The sequence below is a fragment of the Tamandua tetradactyla genome, chromosome 3, assembly GCF_023851605.1.
Source record: "Tamandua tetradactyla isolate mTamTet1 chromosome 3, mTamTet1.pri, whole genome shotgun sequence".
NCBI classification, from domain to species: Eukaryota; Metazoa; Chordata; class Mammalia; order Pilosa; family Myrmecophagidae; genus Tamandua; species Tamandua tetradactyla.
In genome coordinates, this window is record NC_135329.1 from 171,620,052 (window position 1) to 171,640,185 (window position 20,134).

The window sequence follows — 20,134 nt, forward strand, 5'->3', positions numbered from 1 at the left end:
AATGTACATATGAACTACTGGAGATCTTATTAAAATGGAGATTTTCATTCCGTAGGGCTGAGGTGGAGCCTCAGAGTTTGCATTTCTAAAAAGCTCCTAGTGACACCCATACTGATCTCCAGACCACATTTGTAACAACCACCTAGACGTGTAGCACCATAACTGTCAGTCCTTCCTTGGTGATTATATTGGTGTTAAGTAAATTTCCTACCAAACGGGCAAATTATATTCTGCTTCTGCGATCGAAACTATGCAGAGCATCCTTATTTACCTTCAATTATATAATACAGCCACCATCGGTGTTACACTTTACCAGCATTGGGGGTACATGTTTTTGGTCTGGACTTTATTAAATTTTTTGCACAAGTCTGATTTTTTTCCACTTATGTCTATGTGTTTTGTCTCTAAAGTACCAGGAAACCTACTTTTATATTTTGGTACTCTCCAACATGTCATAGACAACCTTATGTGCCTACACCCTACCAGATCTTATTCCTTATGGAGCCAGGAAAAGATGTTCCTCTTCCTGTTCAAGAAAATCCTACCTGTGCCCTGATTCCCACCCCATTTTACCTTATAAAAAATTCATTTAAGCAGTTATCCACTTTTTTTGCACTGGAATCCAAAGAACCAAACAAATGAAGTAAATAGGAACAATTGCCCTTTTAGTTTGTTCTTAATGAAGAAAAAGTTCTTTGGTTTTTCATCAAGTTCCCTTGTTTAGAAAACCCAGAGCTCAATATTATCATAACAACACAACCACAACAGGGTATAGTGTGGTAACAACAGTCAACTAAGATTAAAAATTGGGCTAAGACTTTAGATATAATAAGTTTTATTCATCTGTGGTACTTGATGCTCACAGGGCACCATACAACAAATTTTAAAAATACAATATGAAAAAAAAAAATCAAACAGCCAAAGAGATCAATTCCATTAAAGGGCAATGGCCCACAGAAAAACCAACAAAAGCCCACAGAAAAACCCACCCTCTGAACCCTTAAGAACATTAATTTCTTCCTGTTAAAGTGTGGCTTTAAGAACACCAAAAGAAAGTGCAAAAGAAAAGGTCTTTGAAAGAAGATAGTTAAAAGTTCACATAGCGTCTTTCACATAAGCATATCACAAAATGCTTTCCTTATTTAATAAGCATATAAAATAATTCAAACATCTGTGTGTCTCTATTTGGTCCCGATTTTTAAGGTCATAGCCTTCAGTACTTCCCTTACTCTCTATTCCAAATTATTTGCATCAGTAAAAAGTCACTGAAGGTGTAGCTGTCTCCTTTGTTCCACTCTGCCACTATAAAGAAGCTATTTTCCACAAATAACAAGGGGCAAGCAAACGAAAGTGATTCAATTATAGAACTGAAATTATAGCTAAAATTTCCCAAATATTGGCTTTGAAATTTGTGTTCTTCAATTCTCATGATCAAGTAACTAATGAAGGTCACTTGACCTCAACTATAGAAAACAGCAAGATTTAACGTTACATGGAGTCTACTATTATGAAAACTTCTTAGAGATGGTTTTGGAATTTAATTTTTCTGCATATTGATAGATGCCAGAAAGTTATGTCAAATGTGGGACAATAAGGAATTACAAATTCTGAGTGGAGAGTCAACTACTATTCAAAGTTAATTTTCTAGAAGCCAGCCAATTAGTCTATCATCTAAGCTACCAAAACGGAGCCCCAAGTATTAATAGCATGAGGCACAAACTTCCTAGTCCCAATATAAGAGATTTACTTATAATGGGAGTCACCATGTGCCAACACTGAAGCATAATCTCGTTTTCCATTAGAGTTCACAGAAGTACTAACATAGGGAGACAAAACAAAACACCTACGGATAATAAAAGGTCTAAAACTAATAATTTTTGGCCATAAAATAAAATTTGGAAAAGCTGAAAATATACTTAGAATATTTGCCAAAAAATACCAAGCACTGCTTTAACATTTGATTCCTCTAGAATTAAATGACATTTCAGTTTATACTCAATATTTATAGATCGAACTATCTAATTACTAAATGCAAAATGAGTCAAATCTAGCCATTTTAGCTACCATTGTGTAGTATCACAGTATATAAGTAGTTTGTGACTACTCCCCCTTTTCCACTATACTGAATCTGTCAAAGGTAAGGAGCAAGTCATAGGCACCTTTGCATTCCCTGCACCTAAGCACAGTGGTTTACATACAGTGGGTGCTCAGCTGGTATTTGTTGAATGCATTGTGATATTGGCTTATGACACGGGAAAGAGTCCAAAGATTGTCTTATTCTACAAGCATTATTTAAATAACCTCACTCCAATAGGTAGAAACTAGTTATGAAGCACCTTCCCCAAATTCTAAGTCAAGAGTGGACATGACTTGAATCATTTCCTTTAATCAAACATGTCTGTGAAGCATTTTGAGAAATCAAGGATGAAAGGCGCTATAAGTGCAAAATAATACTTTCAAGACAGCTCAGCAAAGATGCTATTTTTCTATGATGATGGAATGGTTGTGCTAGTTTGAGGTGAACAGCCCCAAGGCTAATCTTTTCACTGTCATTATTAACAGAACAATGGGATTCTATACTTTTGACAAAAATGTCATCACTTTATATAGTTAGCAATCTTTTTAACTACTTTCTATAAACCAAGTGACAGAAAATGAAATTAAGCCACTTATTCTACACAAACCAATACTTTATCAAAGTTCCTCATTTTACAAGTCATGTTCAAAAAACACACACAAATTAGCATTTTGTACACAAAGGTTTATTTCTCAATTAAACATTCCCTTTAAACACAAGGAATGAATTCTAAATCTTCATAAAGATGAATTAAAAATGAAATCCCTCCAATATAGTGTGTGTAAATCACTGTATTCCTGGTCACTACTGGCATTTACTGTTTAACATCAAAAACAAAGACAGGTTATTTAAAAATCATGCTACTGGATTTCTAGCTCTTCCTCTATGACCAGTTCTACACTGATCTGCAATGTTTAAAAGTTTACATCACCAAATCGAAGCAAGTTTAAGGTGTGAAAAGCTGTGCATTAAACACGAAATAAACAAATTATAAGATATAGTCAAGTTCATAACGAATATAGGTGTTCTTATCATCATTGTAGATTCTTGGGTAATGTGCTATGAGAGCGTCCTGTGACCCAATGTAGATAGAGTTGTAAATTTTCCAATAGACATCTCTGACTTTCCTGGCTGGGTGAAACAGACCCTAGAATAATTGAAAGGTTACATTATTCCAATTTTAAAAAACATACATAGCTGTAACACAATTAAGAGACAAATTATAAAGATATGGCTTAAAACTTTTCCCTTTAATAGGAAACACCCCTGACAACTACACAAAGCTGCAATGAGGACAGATAAAATTGCCCCCACCCCCCACCCCCCACTTCACCTCACAGCTGTTTTCCCATTTGGTACAATATAATCTATTAATCATAAGGAATGACTTCATTCAACACATTCAATTACTTTTCTCACTGAGCAACCTTTTAAGATCTTTAACTTACCTGTAAACAATACTGCAACATTCTACATGGTCCAATAGCAACTCTCAGGCCCTCTAGGGCTCCCATAACTGCTTGAATCACATGGGGAGATGTCTCAAACACGTTGGGCCATACATAGTTCAGCAAGTGGTTCAGCGAATCTTCACAACCAAATCCATAAACCCCAAGAGACATGTGCTGCACCACCGCACTAGCCGTCTGTCTGTGTACAAGGTCCCTGCAATGGAGGAAAAAATTCCTCTTTGTTAAGGTAGTCTTGGTTTCACAGGAAATATTCACCTGCCCATTAGAAATTAAATTACTCTTTCAGTGAACTGAACAAATTCAGAGTTATCGTAACACTTTAGATAACTAACACATTGTTTAGAATGAATAACACAGTCTAATTGAGAACTTTTGCTTTAACAACTCAATCCTCACTATAGCTGAATAAATTTTCTACTTAACCATTAAAGAGTATGTGCAAAGAGCTAAGAGAGTTCAAATAGAGTTGAGAGGCTACTGGGAAGGTCACTCTTTGGCAAGCTTCAGTTAGACATTGCTACTTATCATAGCTTGCCAAACCCCAACCAAAACCATTCCTGACAATCCTAAAGAACACCTAGGGCATAATGTAAGATTCTACAAAGATTCCACGCACTAGGGTAACTTTCCAGAAACATACAACCTCCAGATGGGTCCCTGGACCAGATAAATCCTGAAATGCAGAGGGCCCAGCCTCTCCAGAACATCAACTAGTTCCATCCCCATATCCCATATTATTGACAGCCCCTTCCAACATGAAAAAGTTAGAATGGACATAGCCCAAATACCCCTAAAAAGTGGGAGAAAGATTTAAAGGTGATGGTAGAGCTATACAGAGAAGACAGGGTTTTAAAAATGAGCTTAAAAAATAAGTATCACTGCTGAAATCACTATACTGATATTTCCTTTAGTCTTCAGGATCTTAGAGTAGCTAGAAGTAAAAACCTAAAATTGTGGAATTATAACTCATACCAAACTCTGAAATCTATTCTATGGCTAACTGCTGAGATGTGCTTTGAAATTTGCTTTTTTGTATTTATGTTATTTCTCACAAAAAAGAAAAAAAAAGTCGATTGTAATGATAAATAAATACACAGCTCTACACGATGACACCATGAACCACTGATCTGTGTACATTTCGGATTACATGGTATGTGAATATATATCGATAAAAAATAAAAATAAAAATACTTTCATACCCTTTTGAATAAAGATATTTTTCTATATTTTCTTCCCCCAAAAAAGAAAGAATATGAGCAGAGTCCAAAGCATTGCACATTTTAATATGCTAATAAACAGGGAATTCTTTTTTATTAATTTTTAAAAAATATATAACATTCTTCACATATGATCATTCTGTTCTACATATATAATCAGTAATTCACAATATCATCACATAGTTGCATATTCATGATCATTTCTTAGAATATTTGCATCAATTCAGAAACAGAAATAAAGAGAAAACAGAAAAAAATTCATACATAACATACCCCTTACCTCTCCCTTTCACTGATGACTAGCATTTCAATCTACTAAATTTATTTTAACCTTTGTTCCCCCTATTATTTAGTTTTGTTCCATATGTTTTACTCATCTGTTGATAAGGTAGATAAAAGGAGCATCAGGCACAAGGTTTTCACAATCACACAGTCACACTGTAAAAGCTATATCATTATGCAATCATCTTCAAGAAACATGGCCACTGGAACACAGCTCCACATTTTCAGACAGTTCCCTCCAGTCTCTCCATTACATCTTGACTAACAAGGTGATATCTACTTAATGCGTAAGAATAACCTCCATGATAGCCTCTCAACTCTGTTTGGAATCTCTCAGCCATTGACACTTAATTTTGTCTCATTTCACTCTTCCCCCTTTCGGTCGAGGTTTTCTCAATCCCTTGATGCTGAATCTCAGCTCATTCTAGGATTTCTGTCCCATGTTGCCAGGAAGGTCCACACCCCTGGGAGTTATGTCCCACATGTAGACAAGGGGAGGATGGTGAGTTTGCTTGTGTTGGCTGGAGAGAGAGGCCACACCTGAGCAACAAAAGAGGTTCTCTTGGGGGTGACTCTTAGGCCTAATTTTAAGTAAGCTTGACCTACCCTTTGTGGGGTTAAGTTTCATACGAACAACCCCCAAGATTGGGAACTCAGCCTATTGCTTTGGTTGTCCCCACTGCTTGTGAGAATATCAAGAATTCTCCACTTGGGGATGTTGAATTTTCCCTCTTTCTCATCATTCCCCCAAGGAGACTTTGAAAATATTTTTTTACTCACTGTTTAAATCACTCTGGGATTTACTGGGGCATCACTCTGGACAAACCCACGAAATCGTATGCCCTACTCAAGGTTCCATATACTTATGGTGTTCAATTAAGCTGTCCACATAAGTTATACTAGGAAATGCACTAGTCAAAATATAAATTTTGTACCAAATAAACATATTTTGCTTTAGTCTCACACATAAGTTAAGATTTTAACATCTTAATTACCATCTATTTTCAACACCCTGTAGTAATGACATTTCTTTGTTCTTCCTCATGCAAAAACATTTTTAAATTTGTACATTTAGTCACTATCATTATACACTCTAGGCATTCCTAGATTATACCATCTCAGTCTTTATCGTCTATCTTTCTGATTTCATTTGTGCCCCCAGCCCTCCTCCTTCTATCATTCTCACATTCAGCTTCACTGAGTATTTTAACATAATTGTATTACAGTTGGATAGTATTCTGCTATCCATTTCTGAGTTTTTACAATCAGTCCTGTTGCACAATCTTAAACAGGGAATTCTTGACTCTTACATGAGTGATTAAAATACCTCACTTCAACTCTATAAATTTGAAATCTCTGATACTATATGTAATAGGTAATTAAATTAAAATTAAACCCCTTTCCTTACAAATTTTAAATCTCATTCAAGAACATAACTTGGGGACAGGTAGAGAGGAGTTAAAACATTTTTCAAATCTGCAGAAATAATCATCTGCTATGTTAACTGAACTTATGTTTATGACAAATCATTGAATTAATTCATTCCATAGTTATACAACTGAGTACAACCATCAAATAACATGAGTTTTGTGATGGTATAAAAATGAGTTCACTCTCTCTACCCTCAAAGATGTAAGAAAAAATACCTGTACCTTGCTAGTTTTCTCTGATTTTATTATAATGTCTCATCTGTTCAGCATGATACTCAAGCAATGTTACACCTCATTAATAACTATTCCAACTAAAGTATTGTTTCTTTTGATTATTAGTTATTTTTTGATAAAGTTAATACCACATTTTATTAGTACACAGAATGTAATTGTTAACTTTAAGTCATGTATGTCAATGATTGCACTGTGATGCTCAGGCAGAGTTCACTGAGGAATATAGCACAAGAATGATTTACCCCCACTTTACTCAGCCCCAAATGGCTAGGTTTTTACAAAGCATAATTCTTATTCCATTCCAATTATCTTGCATGTGATCTTCTTATAATCCTATAAAAAGTCTCCTTGCTGGAAGGTTACTAATGAATAAATAAATTTAATCTATATACAGAAATAGGTAAAAGGGCTCCTAAAAATATAAAGGGTCAGCAAAACAGTCCTTTCTCTTTCTTCTTGGGCCCTGAACTTTTCCTTACACTTTCCTCAGTCACTTTTGTGTTCAAGGCTCTATGTCAGTGCAGATGGTGGAAGGTATAAGAAACCTGACTGTCAAATAATTCAAGCACTACTGAATACGTGTTCACCAAGTGAATATATGAAGGCCTGCAACGGGAATAGGTAACTCTTTTCAGTAATCCAAAAACTCTTAACAGAAAAGAAATCTTCATTTCACCTTAATAAAAAGCTAAAAAATATCTAGTTTCTTAGTTCATGCTCAGCACTTTAAATTTTAAGACAAAAGTTAATCAATTACTGCTTTTCAAAATGTACTTAGTCTTACAGATATAAAGGGGGACCAAATTGGGAGAGCGGGTAACTTGGGAGAGAAAACTGTTGGAACCACAAATAGTGTGTATATTATTTGATGATAAGTCATAATTTATAGATAAATAAAAATCCAGACCAGAGTCTCCCTTCTTTAAATGTATCACAACAGAGAGGTCACCTAATAATTACTTTAATAAAGTTCTAAAAGGAAGAATTGTATTCTCCTGCATTTAGCTTGAGTGCACTTACCTATCCATCAAAGCATCTTCAAGTAATGGTGTCACAGCATAAATGTAGTCCTTTCCCATTTCACCAATGTATTCAAACAAGAAGGAAAGTGATTTTAACACTCCATTTTGAACATTCAATTCAGGAACTCTGTATTCATTCATTAAGGCAGGGAGTACTGTGAAAGGTGAACACGTTTCAGCAACAATAGCTATTGCTACAGTGGTACAAACTCTATTCTGCCTCTCCTGAACTTTGAGGTTGTTTAAAAGTGTAGCCAATACATCATGAGGGCTGAAAAAAAAAAGTTAGCAAACTGTTAGATTACAAATTAAATTGTTTACAGAGAGGAAAGAAAAAATGCAAAAGAACAGAACTTTATAAGTGATTGCTGGAAACGAATAATTTTATGATAAAATGCAATACTTATAAGTCACTGGCATTGTTTCTTCTTAAGAACTTATTTAAATTTGTCAGTTTTAAAGAAAAAAGTTAATTTAATGGATTCATTTTCATATGTAACTTTCCATCTTTTTAGTTACATTTCGTAAAATGTAAAGAAATGTAATTAAATACTTAAATTAAGTAATTCTTTCAACAATCGAAAAACATGGCCACAGGAACTAAAGGCAACACCTATGAGGGTGGTAATACCACTGTGGTCTCCCATGCCCTAAACATACAAAATTTGTTTTCCTTTTCTTATCTTCCCTTACACATACCTTTACTGTGTCTTTTCCCCCCCTTTCAAGCCATTTATTTTGACACAAAGCTAGAGATTTGAGGGCTAAAAAGCAGCTATTCCTTGCCATTTTCTTCACTACAGCACCAATGAAATAAATGTAACTGCCTACCAGTAAGAGAAGAAGTGGGGGCAACAGGGAGGAAAACACTTCCTAATTAATCTGACTTTTGTATGTTACATTTCTTGAAAATATTTTCTTAGTTCTTAAGCCACAGGTAGTATATCTCATTCCCTACAATAACAGTTTCTCCCAGTTTCATTCTGTTAGACAGAAACAAGTAACAAAAGATTATCTAATGATGATGGTATGGTAGCCTGTGACAAACTCTGGGATCTATCCTGTAACTACTTGTTGAAGAGTGCTTTGAAAAATAATGCTTTTTTCTTTCTTTGCTTTGTATATATTATACAAAAAAAAGTTAAAAGATTATCTAATAAAGCAGCTATAAATAAACTGAGTCTGCAGATTAATTTTAGAATATCCCTTAGGCTAACATTTTAAAACCACATAAACCATTAATATGAGACTTGAATTATGCTGATTATAACATTATCAACTGATCTTAATATTGTAAGCAATATCTTAAAAAGAATTAACAAGATTTTGAAATTATTCTGGGCATGGTACAATTTGCTTCCTCCAAAATATTTCAAAACATTCTTAAAGGAAACCTGAAAACCTCTGATTATTTTAATTCAATTTAAAATTTAAGAAAATGTTTAAAAAAATTGGAAGGTTAGTGGTTAAATGAAGTGCTTTCTCAACTGCACTGCTCACACCATGCTTCAAAGACAACATTATACTGAGCTTATTACAAATAAAAAGTATATACATATGGAAATGATACTCACCCAATGGCCTTTGCAATATAACCAAATGTGTTGACTGTGGCTCTACGGATAGCTTTTTTGTGAGCTTTTAAGAGCTCTAAAAGCTCAAAGCAAATCCTCATCCACTCTCTTGCAGATACATATTCAGCTCCCCTAATTTAAAAAGTAAACGTTAATTTTTGTGACATTAAAGTTTTAAAAGGTTAACTTGTTCTCAAAACATGATTAATTTCAAGTATTAAATAAAATCACTACTACTCTTCAAAAACACTAAAAGTCTTAAAACCATATCCCATTACCACCCAAATAGAAATCACACCAAAAATATTAATACTGGAAGGCCTGAGCATATATATTTGCATTAATAACACTAAGCCAATTTTGCTAAGAGAGTAAAAAGAGGCTGAACTTGAAAACAGATACTGCATATAAAAACGTTTAGATAATCTGTTTACCTGTCAGCAATACGTCCAACAAGATCAATACAATTCTCTTGTACTTTTTCATGCCTGTTCTTTAAGATGGGGGTGAGTCTAGGCAACAGATCTTTAATTGGTGGGGTCATCTTATGCATACCTATTTAACAGAAGTCAACAAACTACAAATTAATATTTGAACCGCAGCCTTTGTTCATTTTTCCTTTTACTTGGTAATGTAATATACATGACTAGGCATAAATATAAACTTACAGCTACCTATGGAAAGAGAGCCCCAGATTCTGACCAGACTCAGAAGTGTTTTTAACTTTTTATTAACTTCTGATTATGCACAGAAATGAAATAAATTAGTGAAGTGATTTTTTAAATGATGGATATTTAACAACAACAAAAAAGTTTTATTTGGTTTTGAAATGTATTTGTAACTGATATTTAAATATGGGGACAACTTATGTTCCGGCCAAAGACAACAATGTAAGCCAGAGGTAGACATGTAAATTAAAGCAAAATTTTCCAGAAAGGGCCCCCTTACCCTTTAACTGCAAAACAAACAGATCTCCAGTCTCCCTGCAATGCAGGGCATACTTGGATGGTATTTACACCTATGAAGAGAGAAAAAAGGAGGCAGCTGGTAGGGGCTCTTGCTCTAACTAAAATTGCTTGCTTTGATTCTCTCTCCATTGCTTTTCCCATGTTTCCCTGACAAATAATACGGTTTCCAACTCCCTGCAAATCAGTACCCAACAAGTGGTCATATAACTGGTTTTTAGCAAGCAGCTACCTTCAAATATAGAGGGCTGGGCAGAAATTGAGGATTATATGTAAATGAAAAGATCTATATTCCATAAAAACCCTTTGCTAAAATGGGAAAGGAAAAGAAAAATAAAAAACAAAAAACAAGTGACTATCACAGCCAGCTATTCTGACCTCCTACTAGATTATTCAGCCTTTCTGAACCCTTCAGGAATTAACTGTGGGCAACAGTTATCTTCAGTTACAATGCAGGATTAAACAAAAGAGATCATTCGCTCCACCACCCTAAAAGAATAAAAAAGCTTTGCTCTCCATCATCAAGATCATTTGTCACATGCTTGTGTTTTTACTTTGGATTAGAAAACTGAATGAACAGTTTGAAAGATTTAGGTATAAATAAAAATGAAATAATAACTTGATCAATTAAGTTTTCTCCTGATTATGTCTCCTGAACTTGACAGCAAATAAAAAACTTGCCATAATCACTTACTAATTCACGGTTGAATACATACATATTTTTTAGTACACTTTTTCTCCCCCCAGAGCATGGCAGGATATATTCCTGCCAAGACGCTATTTCCACTAGGGTCTTCTATTCCCTAAGTTCAAAGTTTATGAGTTGAAACTACTCCCACCTCTCTTAAAGGTCCTAAACTCGCCCTTTTTCTTTTTCAAGAAAAAAATGTAAGGGTTTTGTGAGAGAACACTTTTATGACATCCCCACGACAATCCTGAAATGCTAAAAAAAAAAGTACCAGAAATTATTACCCAACCTCTAAATATGATTCTGTATTTTACTTTTAAAACCCCAAAGGTTTAAAACAAACAAACAAAAAAAACAAACAAAAAATTCTTACATGACCATCAAATTCCATACCTATTACATTTACAATAGCCTTCAGAGCTCCAAGAATGCTGCCCAGTACTTCAGGGTACTCTTCACCCAAATACTCATACAAAACAACACCCAAGTGCCCCATCAATTTTTCCTACAATAAAAGAAAACGTGTTAAAATGTTAGTATTTATGTTAAACTATTTATTGAAGAAAAAAGAATCTGGTACAAAAGGTTACCTCTTGACAAGTCTTCATGACAACGGCAGTTCGGGAGATCAAGTCAGCTGCCTGCTGCCTAACTTTGGCTGATTTGTTATTTAAACGCCACAAAACTGTACCACAGATCTGAGGCAAGTATGGTTTGACTCGCTTACCAAGAGCATTAACCACTGTGCCAAAGCCATTCAACATTACTGAGTCCTGAAAAAGAAAAACTAAGTTAAAATTTAAGAACTACATTCATTAGGAACTAAAGTTGAGTTTCTTTGTAGACTGAACAGTTGAGATATGCTAAATATTCAACTTTTTCAACCATGTAAATACCAGTTTCTTAAAAAAATCAAATCTAAAAATCTGAGGTATAGTATTTCATGGTAATCAAATGAAAAAGTCAAGCATTTCTAAATTGTTTCAAACACAATTTTTTTACAGTTAACCTTTGCTTGAAAAGTAATATCCTTTTCTACAAATATGAAAGTCAGTGGCAATTTGCAATGACAATTATTATTACCTCTGTAGTCTGTTCTTGGAAAGCATAAAGAATACCATCAATCAGTTGTTCTTCAAGTTTATGATCAATATCTGCCGCTCCCAAGTTGCCCATAATTTTCTCAATTGTCTCCATCACCATCTTTCTGTACTGTTCAGCTTCATCTTTCAGATCATCCACAATTCTGGATATAATCTCTGCTGCACCCACTTTGTTTGCCAATTCCACAGTAGTATCAACTAACTAAAAAGTGAGGAAAAAAAACCCTTTAAGATAATATTATATCCATGTTTACCTAGCCAGATAAGGCATTTATAATTAACTAGATAACGTTGTCAATTCATAGTTGGGTATTTAAACCAGAATGCACAAATCAAAATGGTAGCTAATGTTTGACTAAAATCTATCTCTTTATTTAAGCAAGTATACATATGAGCTGATAGAGCAATAAGAAAAAAAAAAAGTGACATACATTCAAACTGATTCAGTTACAAAACAATTCTTAAAAACATTTTCTACAATAAAAACTTACCTGCCGATAATTTCTTCTATCCAATGCCATTCTGTGTTGCCAAAAATGTTTAAAAAATGGAGGAAGAATCTCTGTTTTAATGTAGTTTGCTTCTACACCATCTGTTCCACAACACTGCTTTACCACCTAGAAGATTAGAAGACAACAATAAATTAAATACAGTATTGGTGTAATATCATAGTAGTATTGCTCTTTTTCAAGCTTTAAAATTATCTTTGAGACATGAAACAAACCCATTTTAGATAAACAGATGTGAAACAACAATATTCTGAATCAATTACCTTCAACACAATTTTCTTCATTTCTTCATCAGGAGACTGGAATTCTCGAATAAGGATTAACATCACTTCTCTAGTATAATAGTTGGCATATTCTGCATCCATAAGAGGAATAAGATACCCAATAGCCTTTAAGAAAGCGGCCAGGCCCTATTTTAAAATAAAAAATATACACTTTAGTAAATTAGATTTAAGTTGTCTTAATTTTAATGAGTAGAAATGAAGAGAAAAATAAAATCTAATTTGTAGATCTACCTTTCCTCTGTGTTGGCGGATACCCTTCCATAAAGGCTTTAATACAGAATCAAAAGACTCAATACCATAAGGAGTTGCTGCTTCAGCCAAGGCAGCAATAGCCAAAGCACTAATGGTTCGAACTTTCTGCTGTTCATCCACAAGACCTATACAACCAAACACATGAAGTTTTACAACCAAACACACGAAGTTTTAACTAGACACCAACACTATCTAAACTTCCAAAATGCCATCTAGAATCCAGCAACGTACCTAATATATAGTTAAAATGTCAAATGGCAGAAACTGTTCATATTAGACCAGTAAAAAAGCCAGATGAACCACAATCAGTTAGCAGATAACATTACTAACTCCATCAGAAAATGTATTAGATGTATTAAGTAAAGCCTTTCCAGTTATTTTCACAAATGGGTAGCCCAAATTTCAGGATGGTCTTATAAAAGAAGAAAAGTTGTATTGTAACGTACCATGTTCAATGATTTCAACTAAACTTCTGAGATGTGGCAAGATGGCACAGCCCATAAGAATAGCTATCTGCTGTACAATCTTAATACCAGTGTGTCTTGCCTGCCAGGACTTCTTGCTTTTGCACACAGCTTTTAAGAAGGGCAATAAAGAAGGAATGCCCAGGGCGGAGGCTACAACAGCAAAAGCTCTAGCTGTTGTGTTACGGACATACTCATCCATGTTATCAATATCAGGTCTCATGGTAGAGATCATAGTAGCCAGTCCAGCTGCCTGAAAGGAGAAGGAAAAAATTCAGGTCAGCCATGAATTCATATCATTAACCCTCAACCATTTTCTCATACAAACAAATAATTCCCACCAACAGATATAAAACTTTCTTATCTAGAAATTTAATGTAAATACCTTTGCCAAATTAGAAATAATTTCTCGGCCTTCCACTCTAGCATAGTAATCTTCATCAATCAACAGTGGTTCAATAACCACAAGGATCTAAAGAAAAGAAAAGAACTACATTGTCACAGAAATTAATGATGCTAAGCTCAAGTAAAAGAATACATGCAGAAAAATTTTCATTACCAAAACTTTGTTAATCAAGAGAACACTTTAAGAACTTTATTTACTGAAGCTCAAACTCAAGATATAGATGGAAATTTGGGGCAACTACTAACTACACAGGTTAACAAATATTCAATGTTTAAGGTGGGGGAGGCGGACAAAATCCAATACAACTATCTGCATTTTGCAATTTTAACATAATTACATCAGCAAAAGAGGCTTACCACGAAAGGGCATAGTACAGCAATCTACCTTCTCTTATCATAGTCTAATGGCCGTAAAAGTAAATGAAAAATATAATACAAACCCACTGTAGTAAGGGAACAAAAAGTTACATCTATATAAACATACAATTTGTATGTGTATGATGTATGCTTGTGCAAAGAAAAAGGGCTGAAAGGATATGCAAACTCAATGCTAACTAATAAAGCAACAAGGTGAAAACTCCCTTTTAACTGTAAATTCATAGCATCAGCTATTCTGATGCTGTATGGCAGGGTCACATTTCATTCTTTTTCCATGTGAGTACTCTGTTATTGCAGCACCATCTGTTGAATTTTTGCCTGTTTGATTGTTTCCTTGTCTGTTTGTTTTCTGGGCAAGTGCATGGGCCAGGAATCAAACCCTATCAAAGTCTAATGGCAGGTGAGAATTCTACCACTGAACGATCCTCACACCCCGCTCCATCAGCTATAATTTTTTAAAAAAACTTTAAATGCACAAATACACAGATATAAGATGGCAAAAACAAAAAAAATGCATGAATTCCTCTTATACTAAAAAATAAAAATGCTAAATCATTAGAAATACTACTTGAACAGAACAACAAACCTTGTGTACATAAGGTCGAACTAGGTCATCAAGTTTGTATAATATTCTATCAATAACTTTCACAAGTAAATGACGTTCTTGATCCTCAAGTGTAGGAGACATCAGCAGAGGAAGAATCTGATTAAACAAAGGACCAGCTCCAAATTCACGAGCTTTATCAGTAATTTGACGCAATGCAGCCTGTGGGCAGGGAGGAGGGGGTAGAAATATGAGTTAAAGCCACGCACTGTGAATGAGCAAATTCCTCTATATTTTCTATAATTTAACATTTTAGTGAACATATAAACATTTCACACAGAGCAGCATGAGTTCACTCTATGACAAAATTACTCTAAAGTCTCTAATGATTGACTGTTGTGATACAAGTTCAATGTTTTTCAGATAACTTTAAGAGTAATTTCATAGGACAATGAATTCACAGAGGTATAAAATAATTTCCCTAAAACAAGCTCTTTTCTTCAAGCCATATAAAACACAATTCCCCCACATAATCCCACTAATTACTTTAGAGCCTTAAGCATATTTTAAAGGTCTTGAGTGCAAAATGGAGAAACTCATTTTCTAATAACTTTATTAAGAACAAAAATCTTTGATTAAAAAGTTAAATCCTTCACACTGTTTATCTCTCTTTCCTTTATGCTCAGTCTATGTATGGTAAAGATGAAGACAGTATTTATAAATTCCTAAAGATAAAAATATAATGAACATGATTATTTAATGAACTGGCACTCACCTTTCTCATAGGAGGTGTTCCATTCTTAATTTTTAAAAGCAACTTCATAATTTTTCTTTCTTTTTGCTCTTCTGGACTAAGTGTTGACTCATCAACATCAACCTAACAGGAAAAAGAAAAAAAAAATTAAAGGTAGTCTGAGGTATTATGATTTGTAACTCCCAAACAAAAAGTATTATTTTGTTTCTGTTATCAACACTTACCAATAATTTATCAAAGTACTGAATATCATCAGGTTTTAAAAATGGAAGATTTCCAGATGGTTGATCATTAACACTTTTCATAGTTCTATCTTCAGTCTGCATGTGGAAGCCAGTCATACCGCCCAAAGGTGTTGGAGTTGCTGTCAGCTTTCGAGCTGGAGTTCGAATAGGAACATAACCAGCAGGAGGGGGAAGTACCTAATACAATTAAAAGATAGGTTAGGATTTTCTTGACTTTGTAGATAAATTAAAAATTAATGTAGTGATAAACATTTGCCATTAAAATATTTTAGAATTTATAGCTAGGAACATTTTTGCTTTTTCAGAGACAACAATTAATACCTATCCTGCTTTTCAATTTTAATCAGAAGTTTTAAAACATGTATGACAAATATTTCCATCCACTAATTAAAGTTCAAAGCAAATGCATTAGGACTGAGAGGGAAACAGATAAATTAGGCAAGTTTATAAAATTCAGATCACTTTCAAACACTGATCTATATAAATGTGCTGCCAAGCCAACATTTCAAATTGTAAAAAATTTAGAAATATTCATATGAATGGAAATGAGCTTGCAAGGTATACATAAATGACATGTAGAAAGGTATATTTTGGGCAGGCCACAATGGCTTAGCAGGCAGAGTTCTCACATGCCATGCCAGAGAACATTCCTGGTGCCCGGCCATGCAAAAAAAAAGTTATTTTAATAGTAAAGTGAAATATCTATGGTAGCGCCTGCTCTATAATGGTGCATCTTAATATTTAAGCCTAAAACTACAAAACTGAGTTAAATGGGGAAAAAAACTAAAAAACTAATATTTACCCAAAGCCCTGTATATTATACACAGCTTAATTAATCTTTTGTAAAATCAGTAAGATTTCAAAACCACAGGCTTAAAAACAAAAGGATATCTATCTATAGAATGTTTTTTATACAGTTAGTATCCTTTTTTTTTTGTATGCTGTATGGCAGGGTCACATCTCATTCTTTTTACATGTGAGTATTCCGCTATTGCAACACCATCTGTTGAATTTTTGTGTTTTGGGAAGTGCATGGGCTGGGAATCAAACTTGGGTCTCCCACGTGGCAGGTAAGAATTCTACCACTAAACTACCCTTGCAGCCCCTATCATATTCTTTTAAATACAACTTCCAGGGTAGGTGGTTTTCCAATGAGTTTAAACTGTTACATCTGAAAGTATCTATTAGACCAAAGATTAAATCATGTTAAATACATGTTGGCGCTATTTATACCTTGTTATCCTATTATTTTTATGCTGTTAATGTGTACATTAAGGACCACTAATCAATCATTTTGAAAAAATGGAAATTTATTCTACAGATGAGAGGCCTATGAAATCAAAGTCAATCAAGTCCTCTGGTATTGCTCATAAATTAAAGTCTTAAAGGTCTACTATTTTTAATATCCATCCATCAATATATCAATAACTATAGCTGATAAGGTATCATTCAAGAAGTCGATACGAAGTTGTGCGTCAATACCAGGTTGTGTCTACACCCACAACAGTATGGAGAGTATAAGAAGTTATAACACAGAAATTCGTGCATTCTTGAAACAAATACTCTAAGGCAAACCTAACAGGAAAACATACACACACACACACACACAGTGAAAAACACCATGCCAAGAGAAAACAAGAAGTCAACAAATGAATTAGGGTCCAACCCTGACTAGGATACCAACTAGCTATAAACTACCTCTAGACCAGCAATTCTCCAGGAGTATATCGAGCGTCTAAAAAATTTTATAGTTCAAAATAAATTTCAAGGTGAAGAGAGAATCGTCTTTATGTTTTTGGCAATTCACACACTTAACACAAAATCTTGTAGAGGCATCAAGTAGAATAACTATAATCTAATGTGAGCTAAATCCTGAGACTTTTGGTAACTGGATCAACACACCTTTCCAGACTCATAAGACAACTATTCTCAAAGTATAGCCCACAGAACCCTAGAAATCCTTCAGATTGCTCAATTCCAAAAAGTAATAAAAGCTTCATGCATTTTCATGTCTTTCATCTCAACTACCTTTTGAAGCTGAAACACACTTGGAAACAACTAAAAGAATGGAATGGGGGTAGTAATAATGGGTAAGGCCAATGCAGTCTTACCATTTAAATTTTTCAAAAAATATTCTAAATAAAATTCACATCCCAAACACTATTACATTCATCTTCATTGTAATTACCTTATATCCTTCTGGGAACATAGCATCTAATTCTTCATCAGAAAGTGGACGATTTCTCTCATCAATTTCTCTCTCCCACCGCCAAGCCTGAAGCTGTTCAGGAGTCATACTCATTATATGACCTATCAAAAAAAGCAAACTTCCATAATATTACAAATGTTCTTGGGATATAAGACAATGAAAATCAATCCAACCCTAAAACCACTTTTATATCATACACTTATGCCAAGACTTATTCTTATATCCTCTAATCGTTATTAAAAATTGACTACCGCAATTCCTGATATAACTTATGTAGATCGTTTGACTGAACACCATAAGTACTTGGAATCTCAGGTAGGACATGAGATTTTGTTGGTTTGTCCAGAGTGATGCCCCGATGAATCACAGAGTGTGTCGATCAGTGAGTGGAAAAGTATTTGCAACCCCCCTTCAGGAAATGATGAGAACAGGGAGAAATGCAACTTCCCCAAGTTGAATTCGTGATATGCTCACAAGCAGTGTGGACAACCAAAGCAATAGGCTGAGGCCCCAGTCTTGGGGTTTGTTCATATGAAACTTAACCCCACAAAGGATAGGTCAAGTCTATTAAAATTTAGGCCTAAGAGTCACCCCCAAGAGAGTCTCTTTTGTTGCTCAGATGTGGCCTCTCTCTCCAGCCAACACAACAAGTAATCTCACCACCCTCCCCCTGTCTACGTGGGACATGACTCCCAGGGGTGTGGACCTTCCTGGCAACGTGGGACAGAAATCCTAGAATGAGCTGAAACTCAGCATCAAGGGATTGAGAAAATCTTCTCGATCAAAAGGGGGAAGAGGGAAATGAGACAAAGTGTCAATGGCCGAGAGATTCCAAACAGAGTCAAGAGGTTGTCCTGGAGGTTATTCTTATGCATTAAGTAGATATCATCTTGTTATTCAAGATGTAATGGAGAGGCTGGAGGGAATTGCCTGAAAATGTAGAGCTGTGTTCCAGTAGCCATGTTTCTCGAGGATGATTGCATAATGATACAGCTATCACAATGTGACTGTGTGATTGTGAAAACCTTGTGTCTAATGCTCCTTTTATCTACCTTGTCAAAAAACAAGTAGAACACATAGAATAAAAATAAAAAATAGGGGGAACAAATGTTAAAATAAATTTAGTTTGAAATGCTAATGATAAATGAAAGTGAGAGGTAAGGTGTATGGTATGTATAATCTTTTTTTTTTCCTGTTATTGTTTTATTTCTTTTTGTTGTCTTTTTTATTTTTTTCTGAATTGATGCAAATGTTGTAAGAAATGATGAATAGGCAAGTATGTGATGATACTGAAAATTACTGAATATATATGTAGAACAGAACTATATGTTAATGTTTTTGTTTGTTTGTTCTTAATTTTTTTTAATTAATAAATAAATTTTTTTTTAAATATTGACTACTATGCCCAGGAGTATTATTAATAGAATTGGTATTCTATTAATAACATAGAAAAACCGAGAAAAAAAAATTCAAAATATTTCAAGGAAAAACAGAACAATTTTCTCCAATGAGAGAATTTCTACCTGGAGTAGGAGTAGCCATGTTCATGGCTGGTGTGCCAATTGGTGTCTTTCCAGGAGTCAGAACAGGAGTGCTTCCACCCATTTGACTAGCTGGTGTTTCATCCCAACGTGACTTTCTTTTACTGGCTCCAGGAGTTGGGGTCTCTCCAATTGAATCACCACCTCGATCTGTTCGAGGAGTCTCTGCCCATCCACTACCATGCCCAGGAGTATCTTTAAAGAGAGAGTAAGACCACAATTTTAACAGTTGTCAAAACAATACTGTTTTGTTTCTAAGCTGCTACATACTCAAACTGTTCAAGTTCACAAACAGGAATATTCTTAATATGGAGATCCATTTAAAGTTTTAAAGATCATTTCATAACTATTCTCCTTTCACTATATTCAGCGTTCCTTTTCTAATGATTACAAAAACAACACATACAAACCATTAAGAAACAGTATTTATTAAACCACCTATAATATCACAATCTAGAGACATCCACTGTATGTACCTTGAACCT

General features: G+C 34.4%; 1 protein-coding gene across 3 annotated transcripts in view; it reads right to left on the bottom strand.

Annotated features, from left to right (window-relative positions):
• Nucleotides 1–827: 827 nt before the first annotated feature.
• Nucleotides 828–20,134, bottom strand: part of SF3B1 (splicing factor 3b subunit 1) — a 51,765-nt gene continuing 32,458 nt past the window's right edge. Inside the window, exons 6-23 of one of the 3 annotated variants that reach the window (XM_077154550.1) lie at nt 19,632–19,844; nt 18,088–18,209; nt 15,879–16,076; nt 15,676–15,777; nt 14,943–15,122; nt 13,959–14,045; nt 13,556–13,826; nt 13,089–13,234; nt 12,837–12,983; nt 12,556–12,681; nt 12,045–12,266; nt 11,552–11,734; nt 11,355–11,466; nt 9,743–9,863; nt 9,309–9,440; nt 7,733–8,005; nt 3,526–3,742; nt 828–3,224 (exon numbers count right to left, since the gene is read on the bottom strand). In XM_077154550.1, the coding sequence (XP_077010665.1) occupies nt 3,066–3,224; nt 3,526–3,742; nt 7,733–8,005; nt 9,309–9,440; nt 9,743–9,863; nt 11,355–11,466; nt 11,552–11,734; nt 12,045–12,266; nt 12,556–12,681; nt 12,837–12,983; nt 13,089–13,234; nt 13,556–13,826; nt 13,959–14,045; nt 14,943–15,122; nt 15,676–15,777; nt 15,879–16,076; nt 18,088–18,209; nt 19,632–19,844 (3,011 nt within the window). In that variant the 3' untranslated portion in view covers nt 828–3,065. Of the gene's footprint in view, nt 3,225–3,525; nt 3,743–7,732; nt 8,006–9,308; nt 9,441–9,742; nt 9,864–10,256; nt 10,327–11,354; nt 11,467–11,551; nt 11,735–12,044; nt 12,267–12,555; nt 12,682–12,836; nt 12,984–13,088; nt 13,235–13,555; nt 13,827–13,958; nt 14,046–14,942; nt 15,123–15,675; nt 15,778–15,878; nt 16,077–18,087; nt 18,210–19,631; nt 19,845–20,134 lie in introns of those variants that run through there. The other 2 variants (XM_077154552.1, XM_077154553.1) reach the window with 2 other exon arrangements.